This window comes from Haemaphysalis longicornis, unplaced genomic scaffold (assembly GCF_048455015.1).
Source record: "Haemaphysalis longicornis isolate Haplotype H1 unplaced genomic scaffold, Haemaphysalis longicornis Haplotype H1 scaffold_8, whole genome shotgun sequence".
Taxonomy (NCBI): Eukaryota; Metazoa; Arthropoda; class Arachnida; order Ixodida; family Ixodidae; genus Haemaphysalis; species Haemaphysalis longicornis.
Window position 1 is genome coordinate 121890577 of NW_027526445.1, and position 25325 is coordinate 121915901.

At 47.0% G+C, this 25325-nt stretch overlaps 1 protein-coding gene across 3 annotated transcripts in view; it reads right to left on the reverse strand.

The window, feature by feature from the left end:
- Nucleotides 1-22895, reverse strand: part of LOC144149196 (uncharacterized) — a 135916-nt gene extending 113021 nt beyond the window's left edge. The window contains exons 1-3 of one of the 3 annotated variants that reach the window (XM_077680726.1): nucleotides 22696-22895; nucleotides 3817-4029; nucleotides 1501-1524 (exon numbers count right to left, since the gene is read on the reverse strand). In XM_077680726.1, coding sequence (XP_077536852.1) covers nucleotides 1501-1524; nucleotides 3817-4029; nucleotides 22696-22735 — 277 coding nt within the window. In that variant the 5' untranslated portion in view covers nucleotides 22736-22895. Of the gene's footprint in view, nucleotides 1-1500; nucleotides 1525-3816; nucleotides 4030-6439; nucleotides 6555-22695 lie in introns of those variants that run through there. The other 2 variants (XM_077680727.1, XM_077680729.1) reach the window with 2 other exon arrangements.
- Nucleotides 22896-25325: the final 2430 nt, after the last annotated feature.

Sequence of the window (25325 nt, forward strand, 5' to 3'; positions counted from 1 at the left end):
GACATTTCTCTTTCTGGTTCATTTTGCATAACACTTCTTAATAATTCCTGACACATAAGTCTCTCGGAGCTTCCCAATTATTTTGATAAAGCAACTTTAAATATCTTTTCATAATAAATATCGCACTTTTCTTGCAGCCACAAAACTTTTCAGACTTCGTTTCGCGTCAGCGGCGGCCCGTGTGTTCGATATTTCGGTGCACGTTAAAGATCCCCAGGTGGCCAAAATTAATCTGGAGCCCTCCACTACGGTACACCTCTTCACGTTAAACCTCGTAATCAATCAATCAAAACTTTTGAGCCTGTTCATGAGCCTAGCAGAGGACAAGTGCAACGTTTCTACTTGGGACATGACGGCCCGCTTTCAATAAAACTGGGCGTAAACGGGTAGTAACGGCCTTACGAACCTCTCGTAGGTTCGTAAGGCCTTCTCGTACGTACGGACCTCTCGTACGTACGGCTCGTAGGCTCTGCCACTAGCAACTGCATTGTTAGGAAATTAACTGGGTGTAGGAAGTCATCATCACCAGCCTGTCTACGTCCACTGCAAGGCAAAGGCATCTTCCATTAATCTCCAATTATCCCGGTCCTGCGCTAACTGCGACCAATTTATTCCCGCAAGCTTCCTAATCGCATCTGCCCATCTAACTTTCTGCCGTCCCCTGCCACACTTGCCTTCTATAGGGATCCGCTCTGTTACCCTTAATGACGAACGGTTATCTTGCGTTCGTATTACATGACCTGCCCACGTCCATTTCTTCTTAATCTTTACTAATATGCCCTTAACACGCGTTTGTTCCCTGACCCACTCCGCTCTCTTCTTGTCCCTTAATGTTACTCCTGCCATCTTCCGTTCCATTGCTCGCTGGGTCGCCCTTAATTTAAGTAGAACCCTCTTAGAGAGCCTTCAAGTTTCTGCCCCGTAGGTGAGAACCGGTAAGATGCAGCTGTCATACACTTTCTTCTTCACGAACAATGGTAGGCTGCAATTCATTATCTGAGAATACCTTACGAAAGCACTCCACCCCATTCTTATCCTTCTAATTATCTACGCCCCATGGTTTGGACACGGGGTCAGAACTTGGCCTCAGTAAATATATTCGCTCCACTTCCACTGCGTCGCCACCTTTCTCAAACCGCTGTACTTTCCCAAAATTATTGATCATTACTTTAGTTTTCTGTGTAGGAGGTAGTATACACTAGATTTATGTCGTTCTTAGGACTAGGTTATGCATGGCCAATTAGTAAACGCATGTAGCCGAAAAGGGTGTTATCGCAAGGACTTTAGTAGTGAAGGCAGTGGTGCTTACTGCCTGCCTCAGTTAGTAACCCCCCCTAGTGCTGCATTTACTACCTGCCTTTGCTAAGCCACTAGTGTATACTGGGACACGTAATTTGTCAGTGTTCTGTTAGTGAATGCCACATTTTTTTAGAGTGTGGACAAGGTGGGAAACACACGGAAAGATGGACTTCAGGAGGGCCCAAATTCTGTAACACTTACTTCGCATTTTAAAGTGTAGCAGCAGTACACACAAAACACAAGTTAGCCTGAATGGGAGTTTCTTGGCTGGAATACGTCTTTTAAACTCCTCACGACAGGCGGCCTGCTCCCACGTGTGGTAGTATGATGGTGGAAAAACTGCCAGTTTACACCGGGGGCCACAAGCCGTCGTAAATAAGCGCATTTACCACGGTTGTACCTCTTCACAAAACGCAGTATCTGGCTGTGATTACTGCGTTTGTCCTAATGGGAGTATTAAAAACTCCCACGCCACCTCCATTTCCTTCTCCTCCTCCTTCACCCCTTCCTCCTCTACGCGTCCTTACAAAATGGCTGCCAGTTGGTGTCGTGTGTCGTGTGAGCTCCAGCGTCCCCGAAAATTTATTGCCAGTGTGAACTTGCGGCCGGACGAACGGATGTGAAGTGCTTCCCAACAACCGAAGCTCGTTGCGAACATTGTGGAACCAGCCTGGACTGACGTGCGACGGACTGCAACGTCGCCTCCGTGTCACCGACCTTCGAGCCGACGGAATGCGCCAGCGAGCCGACGCGAGGCCTAAATGAAGTGATCGCTGAGAGTGGCTCGTTAAAAACAACGTGGTTGTGCCTCTGCGATGTGGTTGAAGGTAAGATTTTCACGTTTTTTATTGTACGCAACATTTTGGGAGACTTGTGCCCCTTCTAGCCTCAAATAAACTCAACGTGTTTCCCGCGCCACTACACGGGCGATTCCCCACCACTGGAGGTGAGCGTTGTGCGTGAAAGACGGCACCATGCCCGGAACGTCGTTGGGGAGGCCGAACGGTGTGAAAGCAATGCGTATTTGCGCGGGTCTCGAGCAGAACACTCACTCATTCACACTCGCAAGCAGAATGAAAACTGTCCGAACTCTGGACGGCTGTTAGGTGTTTTGTTAGGCTATGTCTGTGGCTTACTGGAAGCGAGGTGACCGCTTTTCTTGAGAAGTAGGTGTGGTGCCAGCCGCGCCTGCTACGAGGAGGGTGACTGCCGCGTGCCGCCTGCGATTAATTGCTTTCACTGGAAAGGGAGAAGGTCGGGGCCCCGTGGGAGCTCTCCGTACGCTAGGCGCGTGTAACTATAACCATCAAACGCCATTCGAGGGAGCATTCTGTAGAGTCGACAGACGACTGCTTATTTTATTATTATTTTTTTTTTTTGAAGGGGGGCACGCGCAGGTGTCACACCGACCGAAATTTTTCCTTAACTTTCGGTGAGGGGAGAGAGGGGCAGTGCGGGGGGTAAAACCTGAAGCTCGTTCCCAGAACACTACACGCAAGGAAAAGAGGGAAAGGAAGCATTTTGAGAAGTTGGTCGCCACAAGGGTCGCGCACCTTTTTGAACAGCAGAACACTTCGTTTTGACGAACTAGTGAGCGCAGGTGTCTCGGACAGAAGTGAAATTTTGCGTAGCTTTAAACAAACATTCAGACATTACGGAAAGTTGGACACAAGAGTGACAAGTTCAGCGTCTTTACAGTGCCGTTTCTTTTTTTTTTTTTCAGGTCAGATGCCCAATATGCTTATGTATTTGTTACCGCAGATTTAAAGCGTTTTGCTATCCCTCTAATGAATGTGCTGCTGTGGCTTCCAGAAGAACGTGCCAGGGGGTGCGGCAACGTCAGCGTTTGGGAGGCAGGTGCAAGCAAACAGCGCACCGACGACATGCTGACCTCATTGTTTGCAAATGGCTTAAATTTTTTTCGTTGAGGAGTGTTGTAGTAATAAAGTTCTTACCAAGATGCCTTGTGTTCTCGATGTAGGTGTTTTGTTGATTCAGTGTTTTTGTTGTCTGATCAACGTGTTCACACGTATATCGTATTCATGTAATTTTTATGCAATAAATTGACTGTGCAGAAAACAAACTTTTCACGTTTGGCCATTCAACGTTTGAAGCGGAAAAAGACTAGAAATTACGTGATCCCCAATGAAAAATAAAAATGCGGCCTGTGCCCTTATTAAGAACTCCCAAATGCAATAATAAAGTCCACTGCAGCGCATATATATATGAAGCGCACAAAAACACACACAAAAAAAAACCTCGAATGCAGGTCAACACTGCTCCCAATGCGCCCCCTGAAAACTCCCTGTTGGAGGAAACAATACACTCCCAATGGTACCCCTGGAAACTCCCATTGTAGTGGCAGTAAAATGAAACTCCCATATGCTACTGAAAAAACTGCCGAAATAATGGGAGTAAGGCGAAACTCCCATTGGAAGGAGTTTTGAAAACTCCGAATTGGTACTGAGTTATGACACAAGCGATTTACTCCCATTCCGGCTTATTTGTGTTCTGTGTGTAGTCGCGCATCCTCGCGACCAATGACGTCGGCTAGTCGACGCGGGTTCATCTTCGCGATGTCGGCTTCCGAGCGCGCCCCCGCTGACACGAGGTATTCAAGGAGCGTCGTCAACATATGGGGCGTAATGTCGGGGAGGACTTCACAGATCTGGCGCACAAAGTTTTCCAACCATTCCGGCGCACAGGGACTGTTCTCGGCCATTGCGGTAGCTGCAACGACAAAATCGTGTCGTTAATATGTTTTCTGTTGCATTGCCATTTCTGCAAACACCGCTGTAGTCAGCTCCCCACGCAGATCTCACAAGGTTTGCGTATTTAATCATTGCTTAATTATATGCGGAATCACATATGGCATCACTATAGGTGAGCCCCTTCGACACTACCATGTTGAGTTGAGCGCAAAAAGGGACAGGGACGCTGGAAAGACAAAACGCAAGGACACTTTGACTGTGCCCATCTAGCTCCATGAAGACTGCAATGCCAAATGGTTCAACCGATTACCTTCAACGACACTAAACTTTTTTAGGCCATCAAGCAGCAGTGTGGCGGAAAAAGCTTATGCGTACCCTGCACTGTACAGATACCGGTGCGAGTGCACTACATTTCATGTTCATTACGCTTGCAGTGCGCCCTTCGGCTTCAGTAAGCGAGTAGGAATTTCTCGACCAGCTATATACATAACCCTGACGTGTTGAGCCGATATTTTACTAGGCTGGAACTCATATGAACCCTGCATGTCTTTTTCAACCTTCATTAAAATTCAGGTGTCCCATTGTCGGCTTCATGATTTCTCAGTGAATTTTCCAGAAGCTTTGTCTGACTGGCTTGTCTTGTCACGTGTTTCTCGATGACAAAACGGCTGTGCGTTCTTTCGACATTTTGATGTTTCATGACGCTTATCGGCCCCAGGTATAAAGTGAACTTTTTTTCTCGCCACTGAAGGTGCATAATACATGTCCGGTGTTGAAAAACTAAAGGAAATGCGACTATCATAACAATATAGGACTGTATTTGCAATTCAACAAGAATACTGCTTGTAGGCCACGCCGTCTTTGTAGTTGACTGAGGAGATGTGACGTATTTTAAACAGTTGGAGGGAACGTGATCGTCGCGCAATGACAACTTTAGCTTGCGTAAAAGTCGCGTAGTTTTTCGTAACTGCTTGCACATGGAGGTTGCCGTCGCCCGGAATAGGGCCAAAAAATTCACGGACTTTCGGCGCCATGAAATCCCCGTGAATTTGCAACAGGTCCAGTTTCACAGTAGGCCCGCTTTAAAACTGTGTGCTATTAAAAAATAAGAATTCTGGCTGCCCCCAAGTTAGTGATAACGGAGAATAAAAATACCGTCGCGTATTTTGTTTTTACGAACGGCGATCAAATTAGCAGTTATTGTTTCGTGCGATAGCAAAGCAAAGGGTCAGTACGTGCACCTCCGTTCTAAAGAACAAAACACATCGCACTTGTTCACCCTTCTCCTTGTAAGCCAGTGGGTCAAACGGCCGAAAACAAGAAAAAAATAGAAAAAACTGACTGCTTTATCCAAACCGTTCGAGCTTGACGAATGAATAAAACCGCGGTATCAGCATGCTCAGTTGTTATCAGGCGGGGCGCTTTGCTTTCCTCCCCGCATCATACAACCGTTAGTCGCGGCCGTTCTCTTTTTTTTTTTTTTTTTTTTTTGTAAACCGCCATAAATTTGTAAAATTTGTGACATAGCAGCAGACGATAGCGTGGCGGCAGTGACGGCCAAGGCGGTGATAATGCAACAAACAGCTCCTGAGTTAACATTAAAACACAGAGCTCAATTATGGTACTAAAAGCGATTGAAATAAATAGGAACGTAAAAAATATTGCGTGATGTTCTTTAGTTCAACACAAGCCATTCGCTCGCACTTGTATCAACGTCCCTTGGTCTGCTTGTGGCGGTGATTTTTTTTGTGTGGCTTCAACATCTACTTCATTACTAGAATACCTAGTAGGTGTTTCTTTATCTTTTGCTTAGTGTGTTGAATAATTTGGTAGGAATATTTGTAATGTAAGCATAAAATTGCACAGCATGTCTTCAAAGCTATACGCACAGGCGTCACTGATTGCTTACGTGTCTCCAACAAAAATAACATGGCAATTTCACGGAGAATTCCCCAAATCTAGAACAGGGCCTCAGTGCTCAAATTAGAAGATACAAACTAGTCAAGTCACGTATTACTGCTCTACGCTAATCAGATAACTTAGAAACCTGCTCCAAAGATTTTCTTCTTTCTGTCTGGACTGTTTACGCGACTGAGTTACCTCACTCGAACTATGTTCTGGATGTTTTGGCCATTTTTTCTTAATGTTGCCTGAGCCCAAGGACGTAGGATCGATTCTCGGCCGCGACGGCCGGTTTTCTAATGTAGGTGAAATGTGTAAACACCAGTGTATTCGAGATATCTGCGCACGTTAAAGATCGCCAGGTGACCAAAATTAATCCGGAGCCCTCCACTACGGCGCGATTCATTGCCTGTGTAGCTTCGGCGTGTTAAACCAAACAATCAATCGTTCTGTTGCAGCAATAACGATAATCAAGAGCCACTTAGAAAAAATCGCAACAAAATCAGCACAGAAACGGAAAGACGTACCTCCTGCGTCGAGCAAATCACCCAGTGCCGCTCTCTGTTGGCGATAACTGCAGCGTTCGCGCGGCCTAGGCCGGCCTGGACGCGCGCCCTGCCTGCGAGCGCGTGCGGACCGGCCGTTCAAGTGCTTCCAGGTACGAAGGATAGAGGGAAAACGCTTATCAGAATTGTTGCTGGGCCGCTTATAGAGCCAAGCGATACGATAAGGCGAACAAAAAGATAACCATAACGGGCGTATCGGTATCCCCGTTCCTTTTTGAGTTATGATCTTATCGGCCACGGGTATCAGATCCCCCACCGACATCTTGTGGTCTTGGCCACTTAAACGAACCGCTATTTTTTTCGCCTATTTTGTTATCACGACACTGCTGAAGATGCCTTCTTTTGTAGGCGAAGGTGCCTTCACCCGCGATAACGGAGGCTCTTGATAACGGTGGCTGTTGACAACTACGCTCACATGTATTGAATTTCGTGAACACATGTATGCAGCTATGAGCAAGGGGCCTTTTCCACAAAAAATGACGTTGCAAAACACCATGATGTGTGAAACGGCGCTGCTTCTCGGCGCAATGAACACCAATGCAACACAGAAGTAACACCGAAGTAGGCGTTCACAGAGTAGCAGCTTAGAAGCCAATCACCTTTGATTGATTGTAGGGTTTAACGCGCCGACGCAACGCAGGCGATGAGTTAATAGAACTTGTTTTTGGGCTAGTTGGTTCATTTTTACAAGTGGAAATTTGAGCGCAAAAATGCGACAAAGACACAGAAAGACCAGACGGGACTAGCGCTAGTCCTGTCTGGTCTTTCTGTGTCTTTGTCGAATTTTTGCGCTCAAATTTCCACTTGTAAGCAGGCGATGAGGCGCGCCGTAGTGGTGGAGGGCTCCGGATTAATTTTCACCACCTGGGGATCTTTAACGTGCGCCGAAATCTCGTACACACGGGCGTTGTTGCTTTTCGCCTCCATCAGAAAACCTCCGTCGCATGCCCCCGCGCTAGGGACACGAGTAAACGCAGAACATTGGGGGTGGTCACGTGGCGTAGGTTGTGGTAGCTGGCGGTGGTAGTTGCAGTTGTTGTTGTCGTAGGGGTTGGGTAGTTTGGTTGCGAGACGAGAGAGAGAGAGAGAGAGAGAGAGAGAGAGAGAGAGAGAGAGAGAGAGAGACGAGAGACGTAGGTACGTAACGTGTTATTTATTGCCATCGTTTGCACCCCACCCTCTCTGCGGGGCAATCGGTTGGATCTTTATTATAACTCTTTTCTTTCTTTTCTTTTCTTTTCTTATTATCCCCCTCGGGAGGGCAGTCGTGGAGGCGTGTTGCTTGCGCGCGTTGACGGTGGGGAATGCCTCTGGATTTAGTCGGGTCCCTCTCCGTGGGCACTCGGGGGAGGAATGCCTTGGAATCGTTGTAGTAGTAGTAGCTAGTCGTCGTCGCTTCAGTGCACGTGGAGGACGACCGCCTTGTGGTCGCTGAAGTGGACGGTCAAGGCGTCCGGGAATAGGGGTTGGCGTCGCGGTACTGGTTGAAGGTGTTGCTTCCATCGCTTATGAACTTCGACGCCGACCAAACTCGAGAGTAAGCAGAACAGAGCGCAGGAGTAGAATGGACGGAGCCGCGCCGATAGAGAGTTTTAGCTGACCGTTTTTCACGGTCCGCTCCGCTCCGAAAGCAAGCGGGAGCGCCATTGCGCATGCGTGGCGCGCGTGGCTGCGAACGGCATTGGCTCCGGTTGCGCTGAGTGTGCCGGCGATGCCGGAGCGGACCGTCGAAGACGGTTAGCTAAAACTCTCCATATTCGTAGCGCTCGCAGTAGAGGGAGATGACGTAGCACCTGCTGCTGCAACGCCTCCTTCAGCGCCGGAGCACGCGCATGCGCGCCCGCACCTGTTGTTGAGAGCGAGGATGAGCGGGAAGGGGGGAGGGGGGGGGGAGGGCGCACGTGCTGGCTGGCTGCGGACGCCGATCGCCAACGGACGGGTGACATTGTGAGTTAAAGAAATACTCTGCATTTAAAAGTGGCCCCCGCGACCGGGAATCTAACCCGCGACCTCGTGCTCAGCAGCACAAGGCCCAACCACATGCAGCGTATTTTCGGCGTCGCGCGAGCGTCAGCGTCGTTCGGCGTCAACGCGCGCGCCCGCAGGAGAGGGCGAGTAAAGCCCGTTTTCTTTTGAGTCCGACAGAGCACAACATGGTCCGGCTGGGCCTGTCGTGCTCTGTCGGGGGGGCCCTGTCGGGCCAAGTTGGACGCCGAGGTCGAATTCGCTCGGCGAGCGAATTGTCCGGCTGGAGCCGTCCGGCTGGGCCGTCCGGCTGGAGTTGGCTCCGCCCATCGGCCTTCGGCAACATGGCGGCGGCGAGCTGCGGGGACGGTGTACGTCGCACAACTTGATTGTGATATCAACAACTACAACGACTTGCAGAAGTTACGACAGACCACCCCGGTCCTGAGTCGGTACTGCGATACGCGTTTATCGTTCGTCTATTTCAAACGTTCGCGCTTTGTGTGGAGCCGAAGCAGAAAAGGCACCAGTACCAGCGTCTGCAGAGTGGTGCGCCGTGTTTTCGTTCTCTATCAAGTGTGTAGAGATACGCTCGTCGCGCTCATGGCTAGCGCGAGACGATTGATAAGTCTAAATTCATCGTGGCCCCGCTCTCGTGCGCTCCGAGCTGTCAAGGTCTGTCTCCACGCTTGGATCATCGATAACGTTCAAAATATGGTCACTGTGAGTGAAAGCAACGCGCAGTGGCGGTCAGCGCTTGTGTACAGTGCAAATTTTTCATATCAAGTGTGTACGCCGTGCTGTTATCTGTTTGATGTGTCGAAGTTCGGCTCTCGCGATCAGCCGTGTGTGGTGCGTCGCAGTTCTCCCGGAGTTGAATGTGTGTCTGTGAAGCTGCGGCGCCGCTAGCTCCGATACTGCAAGAAACACATCGCATCCGAGGGGTGCACCTTTTACATAACTTTCCCGCTGTATATCTGCGCAGTTGGTAGCGATGTGTGGCGGTGTTTGTGCGTTTTGAAATGTGAGGGTGTTCCCAGTGCTTTAGTGCCGCTGGTGGACTGCAGCGTTCCCAAACCAGCGTCGTGAGTGCTCCGCTAGTTCGCCTATTCTAGTGGCCGCGTGATGTGGTGGCAAGTGTGCTTTGTGCAGCAACTGCAGTGTGTGTCCAGGCTGTGCTTTCATGCGAGATGCTGTTTCCGTTTGGGACTAGTCTTCGGGGTCATTTCACTTGCAGCTGTTGCTTGTTTACGTATGCCGCATATATGCGCTAGGTAAAGCTTCCATGCACCACTATCCGAAAAATTACCTTTACTAATGAAGCACATGGTTATTGTAATGTAATCATGCAGTCATGACATATTCCCGTGAGTAGTGTTTACACACCGGGTTCACAAAATGGTTTCTATCATAAACCTTTTCAAATGCCCATTTACGCTTTTGTTATAGTTGTTTGCTTTAAGCCACACCAAAGTTGGCTATGTTGTGGTCTTCCCTGAACTCTTAAGATGCCAGCACTGTCAATCATCAGTGAACATTCTTAAAGCGGAGTTGGGGGTAATTCGTGTTCCGTGGGTGGCACACGTGACTTCTTTTGAGAATCTCTTTTTGCTCCCAACATATCCAGTATCGTTCAGCTTGATTAAGCTCGTCGGATATGAGGGGTCCCAATTTGCTGCTTTGTTGTTTGGTTCTAGCGATGAACTGAAAAACCCGAGCTGTGACTCTGATTAGCTTTAAGATTTTGCCGTAGTGTTCCAGATCGATCACGCCCGACTCAGTAGGTGGCGATGTTGCCGCTGGCAATGATCTTGTTTTCTTCCTTTCCCCTAGTTCGATTTCATCGTATGTCGCTTTCGGAACCACTCATTCCCAATATGCATGCGGGACAAATCTACAGTGCTTTGCTCCGCTACAGTGCGTTTTTGGCCAGTTGCATGGCTGGGATGTCGCGAGCTAGATTTTCTCTTCCCGGATAATGTCTACATACGCACTTGTTCGCGAGGCGTTGAATTTTGGTGACTCAGTTGCGTGTGAACTGCTTCCAGCGGCCAACATCTTCATGAATCCAATAGAGTGCTGTTGTTGAATCTGTCCGTAGGTAGATGTTTGATGGCTGTTGCTTGAGGGCTTCCAAAATATAGCCACACAATCGACCAGCGAGCGGGCATGCCATCAGTTCCAGTCTCGCCAGTGTAATTTCCTTGCCTGGTGCAACCCTTTGTTTGCTTACCAGAGTTGTCGATCTTGTACCGTTTTCACCCTCCAGGGTGAGGTAGGCAACTGCCTCATATGGCATTGGACGGGTATCAGCAGAAATGTGAAAGCAGTCCGTCCTCCCTCCATTTGTTTGCGACCTGTAGTACCGGGGTACTTGAACCTCAGGGAGATAGGGAGTCCGTCTAGCTACCTTCCAGGCCGCCGTGCTGTTGGTAGGTAGCGTGTTGAAGTCGATGTTTTTACGCCACACTTCGTGGAACAGGACCTTGGCATGGACAATGAAAAAAGAAAGCCCCCCCCCCCCCCCTACCCCTCCCTTCTTAGTGGTTCATGTTGAACCTCAGCGCAAATGACAAGACGCAGTACGATAGCAACAGGACACACGAAGCGCTGCTTTGTCATGTCGTTTACGCTAGGGTTCAACATGCTTACCAACACTTCCAAGTTTTCACGTTGCGCCCTAGTGGGTCACATATCCACGCCGTTGTTTGTAGCATGGGCCAATTTGTGAATGGTTCTATGCCATGAATACAATCCATACATAGAGAGAATGGCACATGGGTCCCACGTACGTCGCAAAACCTTCAGCACACCCGACAAATAACCGAGATGCATGGTAGCCTGGGAGTCACGTTGAAATCACTGGAATAGCATTTTACTGTTTCAAACATTTCAGTGGCATTTTTGTACAGCTTCACGGCAGCTTTCTCGCTTCCGGCTCCTGTGAGCACGTCATCCGTGTATGTCTCACAGTTTGAGGGTACTGCTCTTTGTTTAAGTGGTGTTGAAGCATTTTGGGAAGTAGAAATGGGTTAGCCATCACTCTGAAAGGGATGCGGGTCATACAGCAAGTCAAAACTGGTGAAAGTGGTACACCCGGTTTTGGTATTGCTTGAAACCACAGGAAACGCAATGGATCTTTGTCCACCGGTTTTATGCCAACCTTTAAAAATGTTTGTTTGATATCCGACCCTTGCGCCACTTGGTGTCTTCGGGAGTTCAGCAATAGGGTGTATGCACTGGGCTTTTGGCCGTGCAGCAATGCTACCTACACGACGGCCCCGACACCATATCCACAGTTGCATTCTGCCGTGCAGGCAGCATGTTTCCCGATGCAAAACGTGGTTTGCGGCGTGGTGTTGGTAAGAACGTTCGCGTGGGCAGTGTTTTTTTCTGCGTGATTCGTGGGTTTGCGAATGCCTTGTCACAAGGAGTAGTCAGCATTGTTTTTGTTTTGAAATTTCGGACTGTGCCGTGCACACTTCTGCAACCGCAGATCCGAAAGCAGGCCGCACAACAAAAGCAAGCGTTTCGCTTTTTTTTTCTGTTTTGAAGCGGTAGCTAGAGCAGTGCTTGAAGACGATCTGACTTCAGGCAACGAATTCGCAAAGAAGCTATCGATGATGGGTTTAATCAGTACCGAATCAGGCGTGCCCATTTTATTTCAGGTGGAGACGACGGCCGTCAAAGCTTTCACCTCATACCTTGCACATGCTTGTAACACGATGTGTTAAGGCAGCCGGCATACTTTATCAATGAGGCTAACCCGACTGTGCATCCAGCCGCAGCCTTGTCTACTTCCAGTGTTTTTAGGTGAATACGTGTACATGAAATGCAACCTTTTTTCAGGTAATTGTGGGCATCCAACTCTTTTGTCGTCTTCGAGTGCTCTTTAATGACCAAGTGCGTTCTGTGCTTATGCACTAAAGCTTGACGTTGGCTATACAATTTGACTACTTCAAGAACAGCGCAGAGATGAAGACTTATGGATTGGCAAACTAGAGCAATATGGTTTATCGCTTGTCTCTGCGCTGTTTTTGCAGTATTCAAAGCGTGTTCCATAATCTTGTTTTGCTTATAATTTCCACCTCGTCTACATAAAAAAAAAAGCACTTGAAAACTATCGGTCGAATCTTTGTCGACGTGGCTGCACCTAATTTTATATACATACGTCGCGATTGCTTCCACCCAGAACCTCTGCGTAATTGCTCACCATCATTGGGAGTTTAGGTAGACGTCAGTCATACGTTCAACACACCATAACACTGTTGCCAGAGCACCTCACCGTCTCTCGCACTCCCCAAGAAGCGCGCAGCATGCCTGGGTGGCTCAGTAAAGCCAGTGCCTCGTTGCAGCTTTGGGTGGAAAAATTTTCCTAACTCGAGACACGGTCCTTTGAAGCAACCCAAAAATAAGAAAATCAATGCATGGGGATCACACGGAGATAGTGCAAAGCGGACTACGTTATCAGCGCCTGTCCAACGGTTAGACAGGTGCGGACAGCGGTGCAGAGAGCACTGCGCAATGTTTCAAGCATGTGACAAAGTGCGAGGTGAAAGCTTCAAGGCCCGTCGTTTCCACTTGGAACGAAACAGGTGCAACAGATTCAGTACTGATTAGTCCCATTATCGATAACTTCATTGTAAATTCGTCGCATGAAGGCGGACTGTCGTCAAGCGTTGCTCTATCCTTGGCTCCGAAGCAGCAAAAAAAAAAAAAAAAAAAGCGACACGCTTGCTTTTGCCATGCGGCCTGCTTCGGATCTTCGGTTGTAGCAAGTGTGCACAGCACAGTTTGGAATTTCGACGTAAAAACAATGCTGACTACTACTTGTAACAAGGCATTCGCAAATCCACAAATCGCTCGAAAAAAAAAAAAACGCTGTCCACATGAACGTTCTTGCCAACACCACACTGCGAACCACATTTCACATCAGGAACGCCGCGGCCCATGCGGCAAAATGCAACCGTGCAGATGGCATCGGTGCAGCTAAGCAAATAGCACCACCACGCATTCGAAAGCCCATTGCATACACCGATAGACTGACTAAATCGGAGGTCAGGTTCAGTCCACTTTCAAAGTTGTTGAAATATTTCGGTGAGTTACTGTGCGATGAAACGTCAAAAACCACCTGAAGCCTGGGAGAGTAACGTGCAACAGCCTAGTGCAGCATGTAGTAAACGGCATCAGCTTCACTCGTACTGTCCGTAAGTTTTGCTATCCCTAGCTGGTCGTAGTTTCTGATCACAGCGTCGGTAGTCCTGACACAATTCTGGGGAGTTTAGAAAGTGCCTTATAAAGTGGTATAGTGACATTGGCTTCCAAGGAACCGCCTTCTTCTAATGTCCATCCGTTTATTTGATGGTCCCGCCAAACACAGAAAAATACAATAGAGGCGTGGAAATTTCTGAAATTTCAAACACTTTGCGAATGCTGTTTGCTATTCGATTTGCAGTGCACTTTTATCATTCAAAGTGCTGAATGTTTTCGAGTATTGAAAATTTGGGAATAATTGAGCAGTAAAAGTTGGCTTTGCCGCATGACATTCAAATTTTCTAGCTTCACTGCATGGCATGCCCTCTTTCGTTTACTTTTTGCATGACGCTGAAGTTGTGCAAAAAAGCTTAACACGCGGTCATACTATCACGCTTAAAAATAAATGAACAACTGTATACCAACTGGTAGAGGTTTCAGAACTGTCAAAGGCGGTGGCGGTCAAGACCATTGCTAATGACATCGAGGTTTTCCTGGCTTTAACACACCATTTGCTCACTTCTCATTTTTCTTCCACTCAGTTTTTATGTGTACCAACTTTCAGCCTTTTGTCCACCTGCTTGAGGGTCTAGCTTCATTCAACAGCAGAAGATCAAAAAATAAACTAAAAAAATCACTCCACAAAGTGAACACCCTCTTCCAAAACGCTTATGCAGAGGCTGGACGGGCTGCAGAATGCAGAACGCCCTTACTCTATGAAAGAGAACATGTGTCATTTCTTGTGCTACTGCACGCAGCATGCAACCCAACACGAAACAGCGAAAAGAACTCTTGTGCGATTGCTACAAAAAAACTTTTCAGAACTGAATCACTTTTGTGAACTGTAGCAGTCATGCTGACAGTGCGCTACGGACAAAGGCTCTAGATTGGTCGACGTTCTATAACTTTGAGGCTCCCGCGCAATTACAGCTTTCAGCCCCATTTCATGCAGCAATGACCTCGGTCTGCCTTACGTGGTTCTTCCACTACACCATCCCTGTTGCACTAAGCTCATGTGCTTGCGCTTTGTGCATAAAGTAACCGACAGGTGTCCTGAGCTCGAGAATGCCTAGATTGGGCTGTGTGTCGACCTGCCATTCCAGGTGCAGAGGCACAAATGAACGGGTGTAGCACTTTTGTCTTCTGTCTGGCGCCAAGCGTAGGGAGAAGTGGAAAAGGGCACTAGAACGGTCGGAAGCTGACTGTTTTAGCTGTGATTGTAAGAGCGTTTGATTTTATGAGGAGTACTTTGATGGTATTGGCATCATAGTAACTTGCAGCTTTATTGGCAGCGGGCATGTGTTTTTGCAAAAAGATAAAGCAAGGCGCTGCAAATGAACTGTGTTTTCTACCTCTCAACTGGTTACATTGATTTGATTGATTATGGGGTTTAATGCACCAAAGCTACACTTGGACTATGAGGCGCGCCGTATTAAAGTATTCTGGATTTATTTTGACCTCCTAAATATCTTTAAAATATGCCAAAATCTCGACATGAGCATTTTTGCTTTTTGCCTTTATTGTCGGGTCCTAGTCAGGCTGCACGTGCAATCAAAGCTCCTTTGGAGTTTCTTCGGAGCACAGAACTGGACAAAGTTTTGTCATTGAAAATTTTGGCCGCATCAAAAGACATCTTTTTGTCTTCACGTTTTATTTTGTTTGTTTGTTTTTCTTCTCTCATTTAGCGTAGCAAGCCAGCCCGACGGCTCGGCTAACATCGCTGGTCTGCATTAAAGTGAACTAAAGCTATTGTATTGGTGTACAATTAAAGCTATTGTATTGGTGTTGAGTGCATAGAATTTTTACTGATTGCAAGAACATAGTGTATGTGATGATGCTCAAGTATCAATTTATATTTAAGGAACCCAGGAGAAGAAAAATATGAATGGTGCAAAATGAAAGGGTTCAACATGCATGGAACTACTTGATCATTACGAGTTGTGGGCCTATCGATGAAATGTCAATAAACCGTGCTGCAGTTTAGCGTCATCTAGTGCTGATTTTTTTTTTTTCAAGTCTGCATAAACTTAACTTATTGTTGTATGTAGTGCTGTTCACTTAATTTTGTGTGTTTCAATTCTGTATTACTTAGTACATTTGGTAGCATTAAACAAAGGAACTCATTTTGTTGTCCCTTTACTTGCCTAACTTTGGCCGAAAGAGGCTTCATTTCAAAACAGAAGACCGCGTTATAAGTGGAAATTACGGAAATGAACTAGATCTTGGTAACTCATTAAGGCATCACTGCTCTTAACAAAACGTAGCCAGTTTTGTTTATAACTAAGGCTTATTAATTCATGCATCTATAAATCTCTGGGGCCTATCTGTTTTTGTACATAGCTGTCTTGTTTTGAAATAAAATTATATCGGCGAGTTTTATTTTGTGTGGGGTATACACGTCGTGTTCTGCCGTGAGTCTTCTGCAATTAGTGTGAAGCCAATTTTTCTTCAGCACCTCCAGCTGCCCTTGTCACTAATTTTTTAAATTTTTTATTGAAGTGCGTACTGCGAACCAGAGGCCCAAGAAGGAAGGGCATAAAGGTGTGAACAAGATCATAGATACCAGCAGTTCAGGATACAACATGTGGCAGCAATGAGAAAGAACAAAAGGTTAAAATAAACTAAACATTTGCTTCTATGTATTCAAATTAATTAAGACATATGTTCAGGCGTATTTTTCCAGTCGATAATACATGTGGGAAAAAAAATTTCAACCGGTGTGTAGAACGGGTGAAAGAATGAAAATGGTAATGATGAATATTATTTTGAAGTATGTCTTGGTCTTGTATCTAGGCCAAGTTTGTAGCATAACAACAGCAAAAAATTTAAGGCATTAAGATTTCTTTTTTCCCTAGTGTTTCAATCGCACCAGTTTGCACGAGCTCATTAATAGAATCCGTGTGCCCATAGTTAGAATTCTGAACAGTGAACAAATGTAAGATGCAAAAACTTTCTCCTTGACTAATATTCGAATCCCATAAGCTTATATGACCTCACAAAGAGAATTTGTGCAATTATATTTAGAATAAATAAAGTCAACAGCCTTTCTTAGAGCCTTTTCAACCAATTCGATATTATTTCTTCTATAGGGGTCTGAGACGGTGCAGGCATACTGAAGTTTCTATCAAATTAAAGTAGGGTACGAAAGTAATCTAACTTTTGCTGGAGTATCGGTGAGTTTATGCTTTATAATACCGACTTCATGACCAAATGAGGAAACATTGGTTTTTATATGTGACTTCAGCTCAAGTTGCTAGTTTATACAATAGCTATACGAGTACATTTCTGAGCTTCGGGCAAGTTTTCCTGAAAAAGGGTAAAAAAGTGTGAGTGGACTCTTTTTGTTGATGATATGAAGGGAGACTGCAGTCATCCGGTTTTAACCCCGTAGCCCACACATGACTCCACGAGGGGATATTATAAGAAATAGTGAAATTGCCAGCATATAGCGAAATCTGTCTAGGCTCATTTACAATGGAAATAATTCATTACAGAAAATTTAAAGGAAAGACCAAGGGCACTACCATGGGGACCATTAGAAGTGGGAGGGGAGTGTCAGCTATTCACTCCAATCCGATGAACAAGCAGTAACCCAGGCTGCAAGAAAGGAGCGGGGAGGGTGGGAGGCAGTATGTGAATTGATTTTTTGAAATTAATTTGGCCAGACGGCTGGTACCCCCAGTAAGTGCAGGTGGTGGGACTGGCCTGCTCCTGTGAGGGATAAAAAAAAAAAAACTTCCATTCTGCTGTATGAATCGCTCATGCAGACGTGTACGGACGCGTGCTTTTACAAACCCCGGACCAGGTTCTAAGCCTGTGCTAATTTGCAAACAAAATCTGTAGTGTCGGAATCAGCATAATTAACTGTAAACAAATGTACTTGAAACATGCAGCAAAGCGTTAAATGTGCCTAGCTGTGTTTTCTGTGGAAGTTATTAGTAAAACTGTTGACCTGGATGGGAGCCTTCGTACAGTCGTCCAGAAAAGGTAATCTCGTTGTAGAACACAAAGGTCAAAGCCGGCATCGCCATTAAAAAAAAAAAAAAAAGAAAACACTGCGGCGACGGTCGGTGGAACTATTCCGGTTTTTGCCAGTTCCTAAATACGATCGCTGACTGTCGTAGTTCCACAGGCGCGTAATCGCAAAATGAGTACGTAAATATGTGTTTAAGAGATGCGGACATGATGTTAAGGTAACAACTATGCTGCCTGCCGATATTCCCAGACCAAAATTTTGTACCCTGCGTCGCAGAATTTAAAATACCAGTGCTCATTGCAATTGACGAAAGAAGCGCTAAGATTTGCCGCAACGACGCAAATAGACAGACCGTGCGCACCGTATCAGAATGCGATGCGCTGAACGGTCGAGAGCTTGTTTCTGCGTAATCATAGAGCGCTGCTACGTACGTGGACGCATGTTACATTGCTGGGAGAGCGATTATGCTTCAAAGAACAGTCTTGCCGCATGAGATTCGGAAAAACGGGAAGATTTTGCGCCGTCGCCGCTTCATAATCCAAGCCAGAGTGACCCTGCCCGAGCCAAGCTGCAGCATCGCCGGGCATGCACTGGTTTATGGGAAGCTCTCCAATGCGCTTGCGTCTACATAGACGTTACGGCTGCAGGCTGATTAAGTCTAGTGAGATCAACATTCGCGCCATGCTGAGGGAAATAAACTCAAATTTTCTCAAATGACCACAATAGCTGTTTGAGCGTAAACAAAAAGTACTATAAGGTCGGACGAACCAATCACAATATTCGATTCAAGTGACGCATTTGGCCCGACACTGATGGCGGCGTCCGGCTCCCAAATGCAAAAGAAAACGGCCGCCCGACTCAGACTCGCGTGTCGGCCCGACAAGTCGGATCCGACATGTCGGATCCGACTTGTCGGACTCAAAAGAAAACGGGCTTAACCGCATGGGACCGGCGAAATCACGCGCCGGCGTGCGCGCTCGACGCTTCTTTCGGCGTCCAGCACGAGAACAGTCGCCGGTATTTGTCGCGCAGGGACTTCCATTTTTTCTGCACGGTTTCTACGGCATAAACACACGAAAACAATGACGACTTGTTACAATAACTATGCGCACAGGCTGCAGCGCAAGTGACAAGTGCCTTACCTCCATCCGCAACACCAGGCGCCACGGCTGCTGCCACTTCATCCCACAACGCCACAACGTCTGTTTGCGGGGTTTGTTCATGTTATCTTTGTGTTTAGCCTGCCATAGAGCGGGGCGGGCTGCGACTGCAGTTATTAATGCCCCAGAGTCGATGTTCGGCATGTCGGCCACCATTAAAACAGCGAGTCGGACTGGCACAACCGAAAACTGGCACCAGCGTCGCGTCCGCCGCTCGCGCCGATATCTGGCCAGCGTAGATATCGGCGTCGCCGAAGCGTCAGCCCGCGTCGCCATGCATTTTGGCGCGCGCGCTGACGCTCGTCGACGCCGAACGACGCTGACGCTGGCGCGACGCCGAAAATACGCTGCATGTGGTTGGGCCTTTAGCCACTGAGCCACCGCGGCGGGTAGCCAATCACATTTGCTTCTCTCTTTTCCCGTGGCAAATATGTTGAGAAACGTGCCCTTAAAATTGTTTTTCTTGCTGTTGGGCTCTCGTTTGGAATTATGTTTGCCGCAGGAAGGAAAAAAAGGTGGCACTGCATATAAGGTGTTTACTTTGCGATGCAAAGGAAACAACTGCTAAAGAGCACCAGCAACCGCATCCATGGCGTGTCTCCGGTTGCTGCATCGGACGGCTCATAAAGTAAGTAGAACACACTGTTGGGCAAGTTAATGCATATTTGGTAAAACTTAGCGCGATTGAAGAAGGACAACGGAAAGACGACAAACACAAGCGCGCACTCGCATTCTAGTTTTATTGGAGGCATCGTCTCATATAAATACACACAAACGCTTGGTGTGGGCGAGTTGGTTGATTGGTGGGTGAGTTTTATCGCCGAGTAATTTTTTTAGCATAATATACGCACAAATTTCGCGGAGCATGCGCACAAAAACACAACGAGAAAACACTGGTAAGATAACTGCAATACAGCAGCTTCCAAAAATCGAAATTTACTCGCACGCAGTAATATCGATGTCTCACTGACGCACTGGTCCCCTTGTTGATGTGAAAGGTGTCTAAAAGCTCCCTGACCATTGTGTTTTCACTTTGGCCCAGAATAGTAATCTCCTTTAAGAACGGTCTGCATTTAGACTGCAAAGGACTGAATGGCCTGCACTGATCACAATGCGCTGGTAAATGCGCGCCCGTATTTTGGTGTAGTGACGAACTGTGCTCGCGTGCCATATATATCATTGACACATGTGCCCGTCTGGCCGATATTGGCCTCGCAGCATGAAAGCGGTATTTCGTACACCGCTCCAACGTCACAGGGCACATATCGCTTAGCGTGCTTCTTCTCGCACTTTTTCTTTTTTCTGAAGAGGGGGGGGGAGGGGGCTTACCAGAAATTTGCACACATAGGCGACCGAGTTTGTGTGGAGCGGAAAACACGACAGGCACTTTGTGCCTTTCTGCCACCTTTTTCAGGTTGCGCATGACCCTATGCATATTTAGGGTAGGACAACTGGCTTCGCCTCAGGCTGTTTTGAGAGCTTTTGGCGAGCATGGCCGTTGGATTTTCTCAGCAAAGCCTCGAAAACACCAATCGAAACAGAGGCCGGGTAGCAGACCAACAGAAGTCTGTGTAGCTGAGAGTGAAAGCTCTCAGACACTGTATAAACGCACGACTTCTTCACTGCGGATTCGAGAACCGAAGACACTATGGCCCTTTTTACTGTCTTTGAGTGGGCAGTTGCATATCGTATAAGCTTTTACGGGCACGTGGCCAATAAATCCAACAAACGTGGTCGGACGAAAACCTAAAATTGATATCCAAAAACTGCAAGGAGTTAATGGCAAGGCAATTCATGCGTAAATGCAAGACCCTTCCCGAGCCGTAAAGTTAGTTTTGCGGACTCAGTATAGTTAGGCGGAACTTGTTTCTCTAAAACAACTTAAAAATTGCCCACATATCTAAAGACACGCAGAATATTCTCATTGTCAAATTTTAAAAGGAAGTCCCGATCAACACTAGCAAGAAAAATATTGCACAAAACTGGCCCGACACAGGAACCGATACAAATGCCGTGTATCTGGATATACCTGTGTCCTTGAAAAGAAACGTATGTGGCATCCAAGTAAAACTCTAATAAGCTCATAAAGCTGTTCACAGACATACCACATGTATTCTGGAATTTTATCACACCATTCGCGTCATTGCAATGCATGACAGAGGCGAGAAGCACCGCATAAGGCAGTGAATAAAAGAAATCCTCAACATCAACCGAAAAGGTATACCGTACTGAGCTGTCATTTTTAATAGAATCAATTACTTCTTGTGAGCTATTAGTGATAAATGGGTCATCGATGATAAGGTGATCTAGATGCTTTTGTGCAAACCTGCTAATATGTGACTGCCAGGATCCCCGCTCGCTTGCAATACACCGAAAAGGCATCAAGTCCTTATGGGTTTTTGCACTGAAAAACACTTGTCCTACCCTACATGTAGTCCTGCCCTATATGCAGTTGCCCTACCCTATATTCAGAGAGTCACGCAAAACCTGAAGAAGGTGACACAAAGGCACCAAGTGCATGTGGTGTTTTCCGCTCCACACAAAATTGGTCACCTACGTGCGCAAATTTCTGGCAAGCCAAAAAAAACTGCGAGAAGAAGCACGCTAAGAGATTTGTGCCCTGTGACGTAGGAGCGGTGTGCGAGATACCGCTTTCATCCGGGGAGGCCTATATCGGCCAGAAGGGCACATGTGTCAATGATATATTCCTGTCACACAACTGCCCGGCCCCATCATCCCCCGCCCAGCTCCCAAGTGACCCATGGGCAACAAGAATGGCTGCAAAGGATGACCTTCGACGCCGAACGCGTGCTCTCATACCTCCGTGTTCGGTTCTCCTCCCCCTCAATCTTACCAGGATGGAGGAGGTTGTACTACGAAGGATCCGACTGGGCGTGGCTCTTACTCCTGCCCGCACGAGTGGATGGAAAGGGGACTACCGAGGACATGTGAAATGTCCAACCTGCTGTGAGGAAACGGTTCCGGCAGACCTTCACCACCTACTATGGACATGCCCTGGAACTAAGGTCATTCGAAGAAAATGTTTGATGTCAGCAGGCCTAAATTTGCAGCAAGACACGCATTTCCATCGGTGGCTCCATGGTCCTGCCTACCGTTCCCTACTGGACTATATCCGGGAGGCCAACCTAGTTTCCTGGATATAGATCGGACCCGCTTGGTGTCTACTAAGCCTTGAGGCTATTAAATAAACGAACAAACAACAACAATATCGGGCGCGGGAGCACAATTCGTCACTAAACCAAATTACCGGCCCGCATTTACCAGCGCATTGTGATCAGTGCAGGCCATTCAGTCTTTGTAGTCGAAATGCAGACCGTTCTTAGAGAAGATTACTATTCTGGGCAAAAGTGAAAACACAATGGCCAGAAAGCTTTTAGAAGCCTTTCAGATCAAGAAGAAAGGGGACCAGTGCGTCCGTGAGACAGCCGTATTACTGCATGCAAGTGAACTTCAATTTTTGGAAGCTGCTCTCTGATTTCAGTCATCTTACCAGTGTTTTTTTGTTGTGTTCTTTTACGCATGCTCCGGTAAATTTTTGTGTATATATATCAGACGATGCCTCCAATAAAACTAGTTGCGAGTGTGCGCTTGTGTTTGTCGTCTTTCTGTCGTCCTAGTTCAATCGCGCTCTAAGTGTTACCGAGTAGGTTGCGCTCGTTTTCCGGAGTAGTGTGTGTCTCTGTAGCCATTTAAACTTTTTTCACTATGATAGCCGATACAAGTGGCATTCTTTAGGCACACTCAAACTCCGAAAATTACAAATTTAGAACACCGAATCCGAGGAGGGAAACAGCACATTGCGCTTAATTAACGTACGGCGTGTACCAGAAGAAAAATCTTACCTTGGTCTTGAAACCTGCGCGGCAAACCGTTCGAACACATATGACGAGCGGAGAGGTATTGGAAGAATTCCAGATGATATTCGGGAGACCAACTGCGCGAAGCACGTGATAATAACAAAGGGAGCTCAATACGAGCTCCGGTTGGTCACTGGCTGCGTAGAAATGCAACAGTACGAAGTTGAAAAACGTTGAGCATTCGTGCGTGCGTCAGGTGGCTTTAAACAGCGAGAGGCGGTTGTACCGAAGGAAAGCAATGCGCTGGTAAACCCGGAAGTTTCGCGCGAGAAAGACCGTCGACACGGCCAACAACTCTGTCGACCGTGCATCGCCAAGCGGCGTAAGCCGCAAAGCGATGTTTGGAGACGAGGGGCGCACTAAATGAGTTTCTAATCTACCGTCCTGCGACAGAGCGCTTCTGAATTACAAGTACAGGTGGCGCCGCAAGTATTTGGATGTGATAAACGTGCTAAACAGATGGCGGCCCACTGACGCGTCTGAGGGGCCCGCAAGGAGAACGGCTGCTCTTCGCCGTAGTCTCTACATTCAAAGTCTATTTCGCAACGGTAAACAGACAGCATTAAAGAAGCTTAACAAAAAGCTATTAACTCACGATTTCGTCAGAAACCTGCTTTGTCGTATGAATTATGATTATATTTTAAGGCCTTACAGCCCGCGTGGGCGAGAAGGGTACCCTTCTCGGTGAGAAGGGTTCGAGAAGGCAAAGAAGGGTTCGATAGTTTAAATACAAATAATAATTAAACTAATAGTCAGGCGTTATTGCATTCCAATAATAAAAATATATTCAAAAATGACAGTAATTATGGTCTTAAAAATAAAACCACAAAAATTGCTTTGAGGATTCGAGCTAACACAAGGACATATCTCTCCACGACGGCATTATTTTTATGTCGCCTGATATTGGCATTGCATGCTGAGCAAAAGGCAAGGTATCTCTTCGTCCATCTCTTTGACTCTTGGACCATCACGTGTTGTGGGATTACCCTATTAATCTTGTAGCGGCCAACTTTCCAGAACGTTTGGACTAACAAACTGAAGCAATACATCTTACGTATCGTGAAAGTCAAAATTTAAAACGCTGTGTTTTAAATTCACAGAACTTATTGCTCTTCTGTCTGTGAAAACACGTAATGAAGTCATTGACACGGCCCCCTTATATTTCTCTTGATCTTCTAGTTACTACAACTGTTTTAGGGCCAAAACATTTGCCGACAAATGAATGTGCTACCAAACCGAGGGCTTTAAAACAAATGCCTTTGTAGCGTGAGCAACACTGGCCGAGCTTGAGCAGTTTCGCGTGGCTCCTGGAGAGCCGTGCTGCGCATGCGCGAGGAGCAGTGACGTATCACGGCGCACAGCTGGCACCGCCGCAGCCGCCGCCGCCGCAACTGGACTGGACTGGATCGGATCGGATCGAATCGGATGGGATTGAATTGGATTTGATTGGATTAGATTGGATTGCATTGGAAATCGTTTTAGCAGCAGTAAGCATGATAATCAGCTAATCCTAGACAACCAGGAAACCTAAGAATAACCAGCTGAACCTTAGCTCATTCTACGTGTATCCTGGCATAGCCGAGCTAAGCCACTGCTATTTTTTTTCTATGAAATGAATATCTATTTATTCGGTGAATTTATTCAACCTGTTTCTGAAATAACCCATACGCGCACGAACAGCTCAATACTCTTTGCGGTTTCTGGAAACTCACCCCTTAAGAGGCTTCCTAAATCACACCTGATTTTGTAGAACAATCCCCCGGACAAACTCCCCGAGAAAGTAAACTTGAACTTCGGCCAACGGCATTCAGGCGACGCTTAATTATCATTATCAGATGCAACAACAGCAGCAACAGCCTGTTTAAGTCCCCTGTAGGATAAAGGCCTCTCCCGTTGACCTCCACCCGCTCCTGCCCCGCTCTACCCGTCTCTATACTTGGCCTCCGAGATAGCATTACATACAAAACCTTAAGTATAGAAAGCATATACGTTTGTTATTTCATTTCTCCGGGATGTCGTCAACTTCACTGGAAAAGCTTAGATTATAAGCTGGATGGGTGTACGTTTTTTCGAAGCAGTTTGTTTCGTTACAGGCAACAACATGAACCTGGCAATGGCTGTCAAGCGGTAAGCTATGATGCGGTGTATGAGGGAGATTACAGCAAAAAGGCGCCTCCAAGAGAGCACTGCACAGCACCGAAATGGGACTCCAGTGGATACAAAGCACTACGGCGAAAGGTATGGGAAGGGGCTTGGAAAGCCCTGTAGGCATACTTCGATGACGATGGTGATGATTAGTGGCTGTCCCTTTGAAGCGGGGCGTCGGTTGTCAATAACAGACTGGCCTGTTTTATTCCTCTTACTTGCCCTAATCTTAGCTAACTTACCTTCCCATGTCTCCCCCTCACCCCTGTTTTAAAATCTAATCGCTCTCTCCCCGTTTCTCATCCGTTTCATTACTCCCCCTACGTACCCATTTCTTCGGGGCAGCCAAGGCATCCCCACCTCGCGCCCAATTTCACCATTAGGACACAAAGGCATGCCGTTTCGACAATCATCGAGAACAGAGATTGGCGAAGTCATTACGGCGAGAGTTATTTGCTGAAATGGAGGTA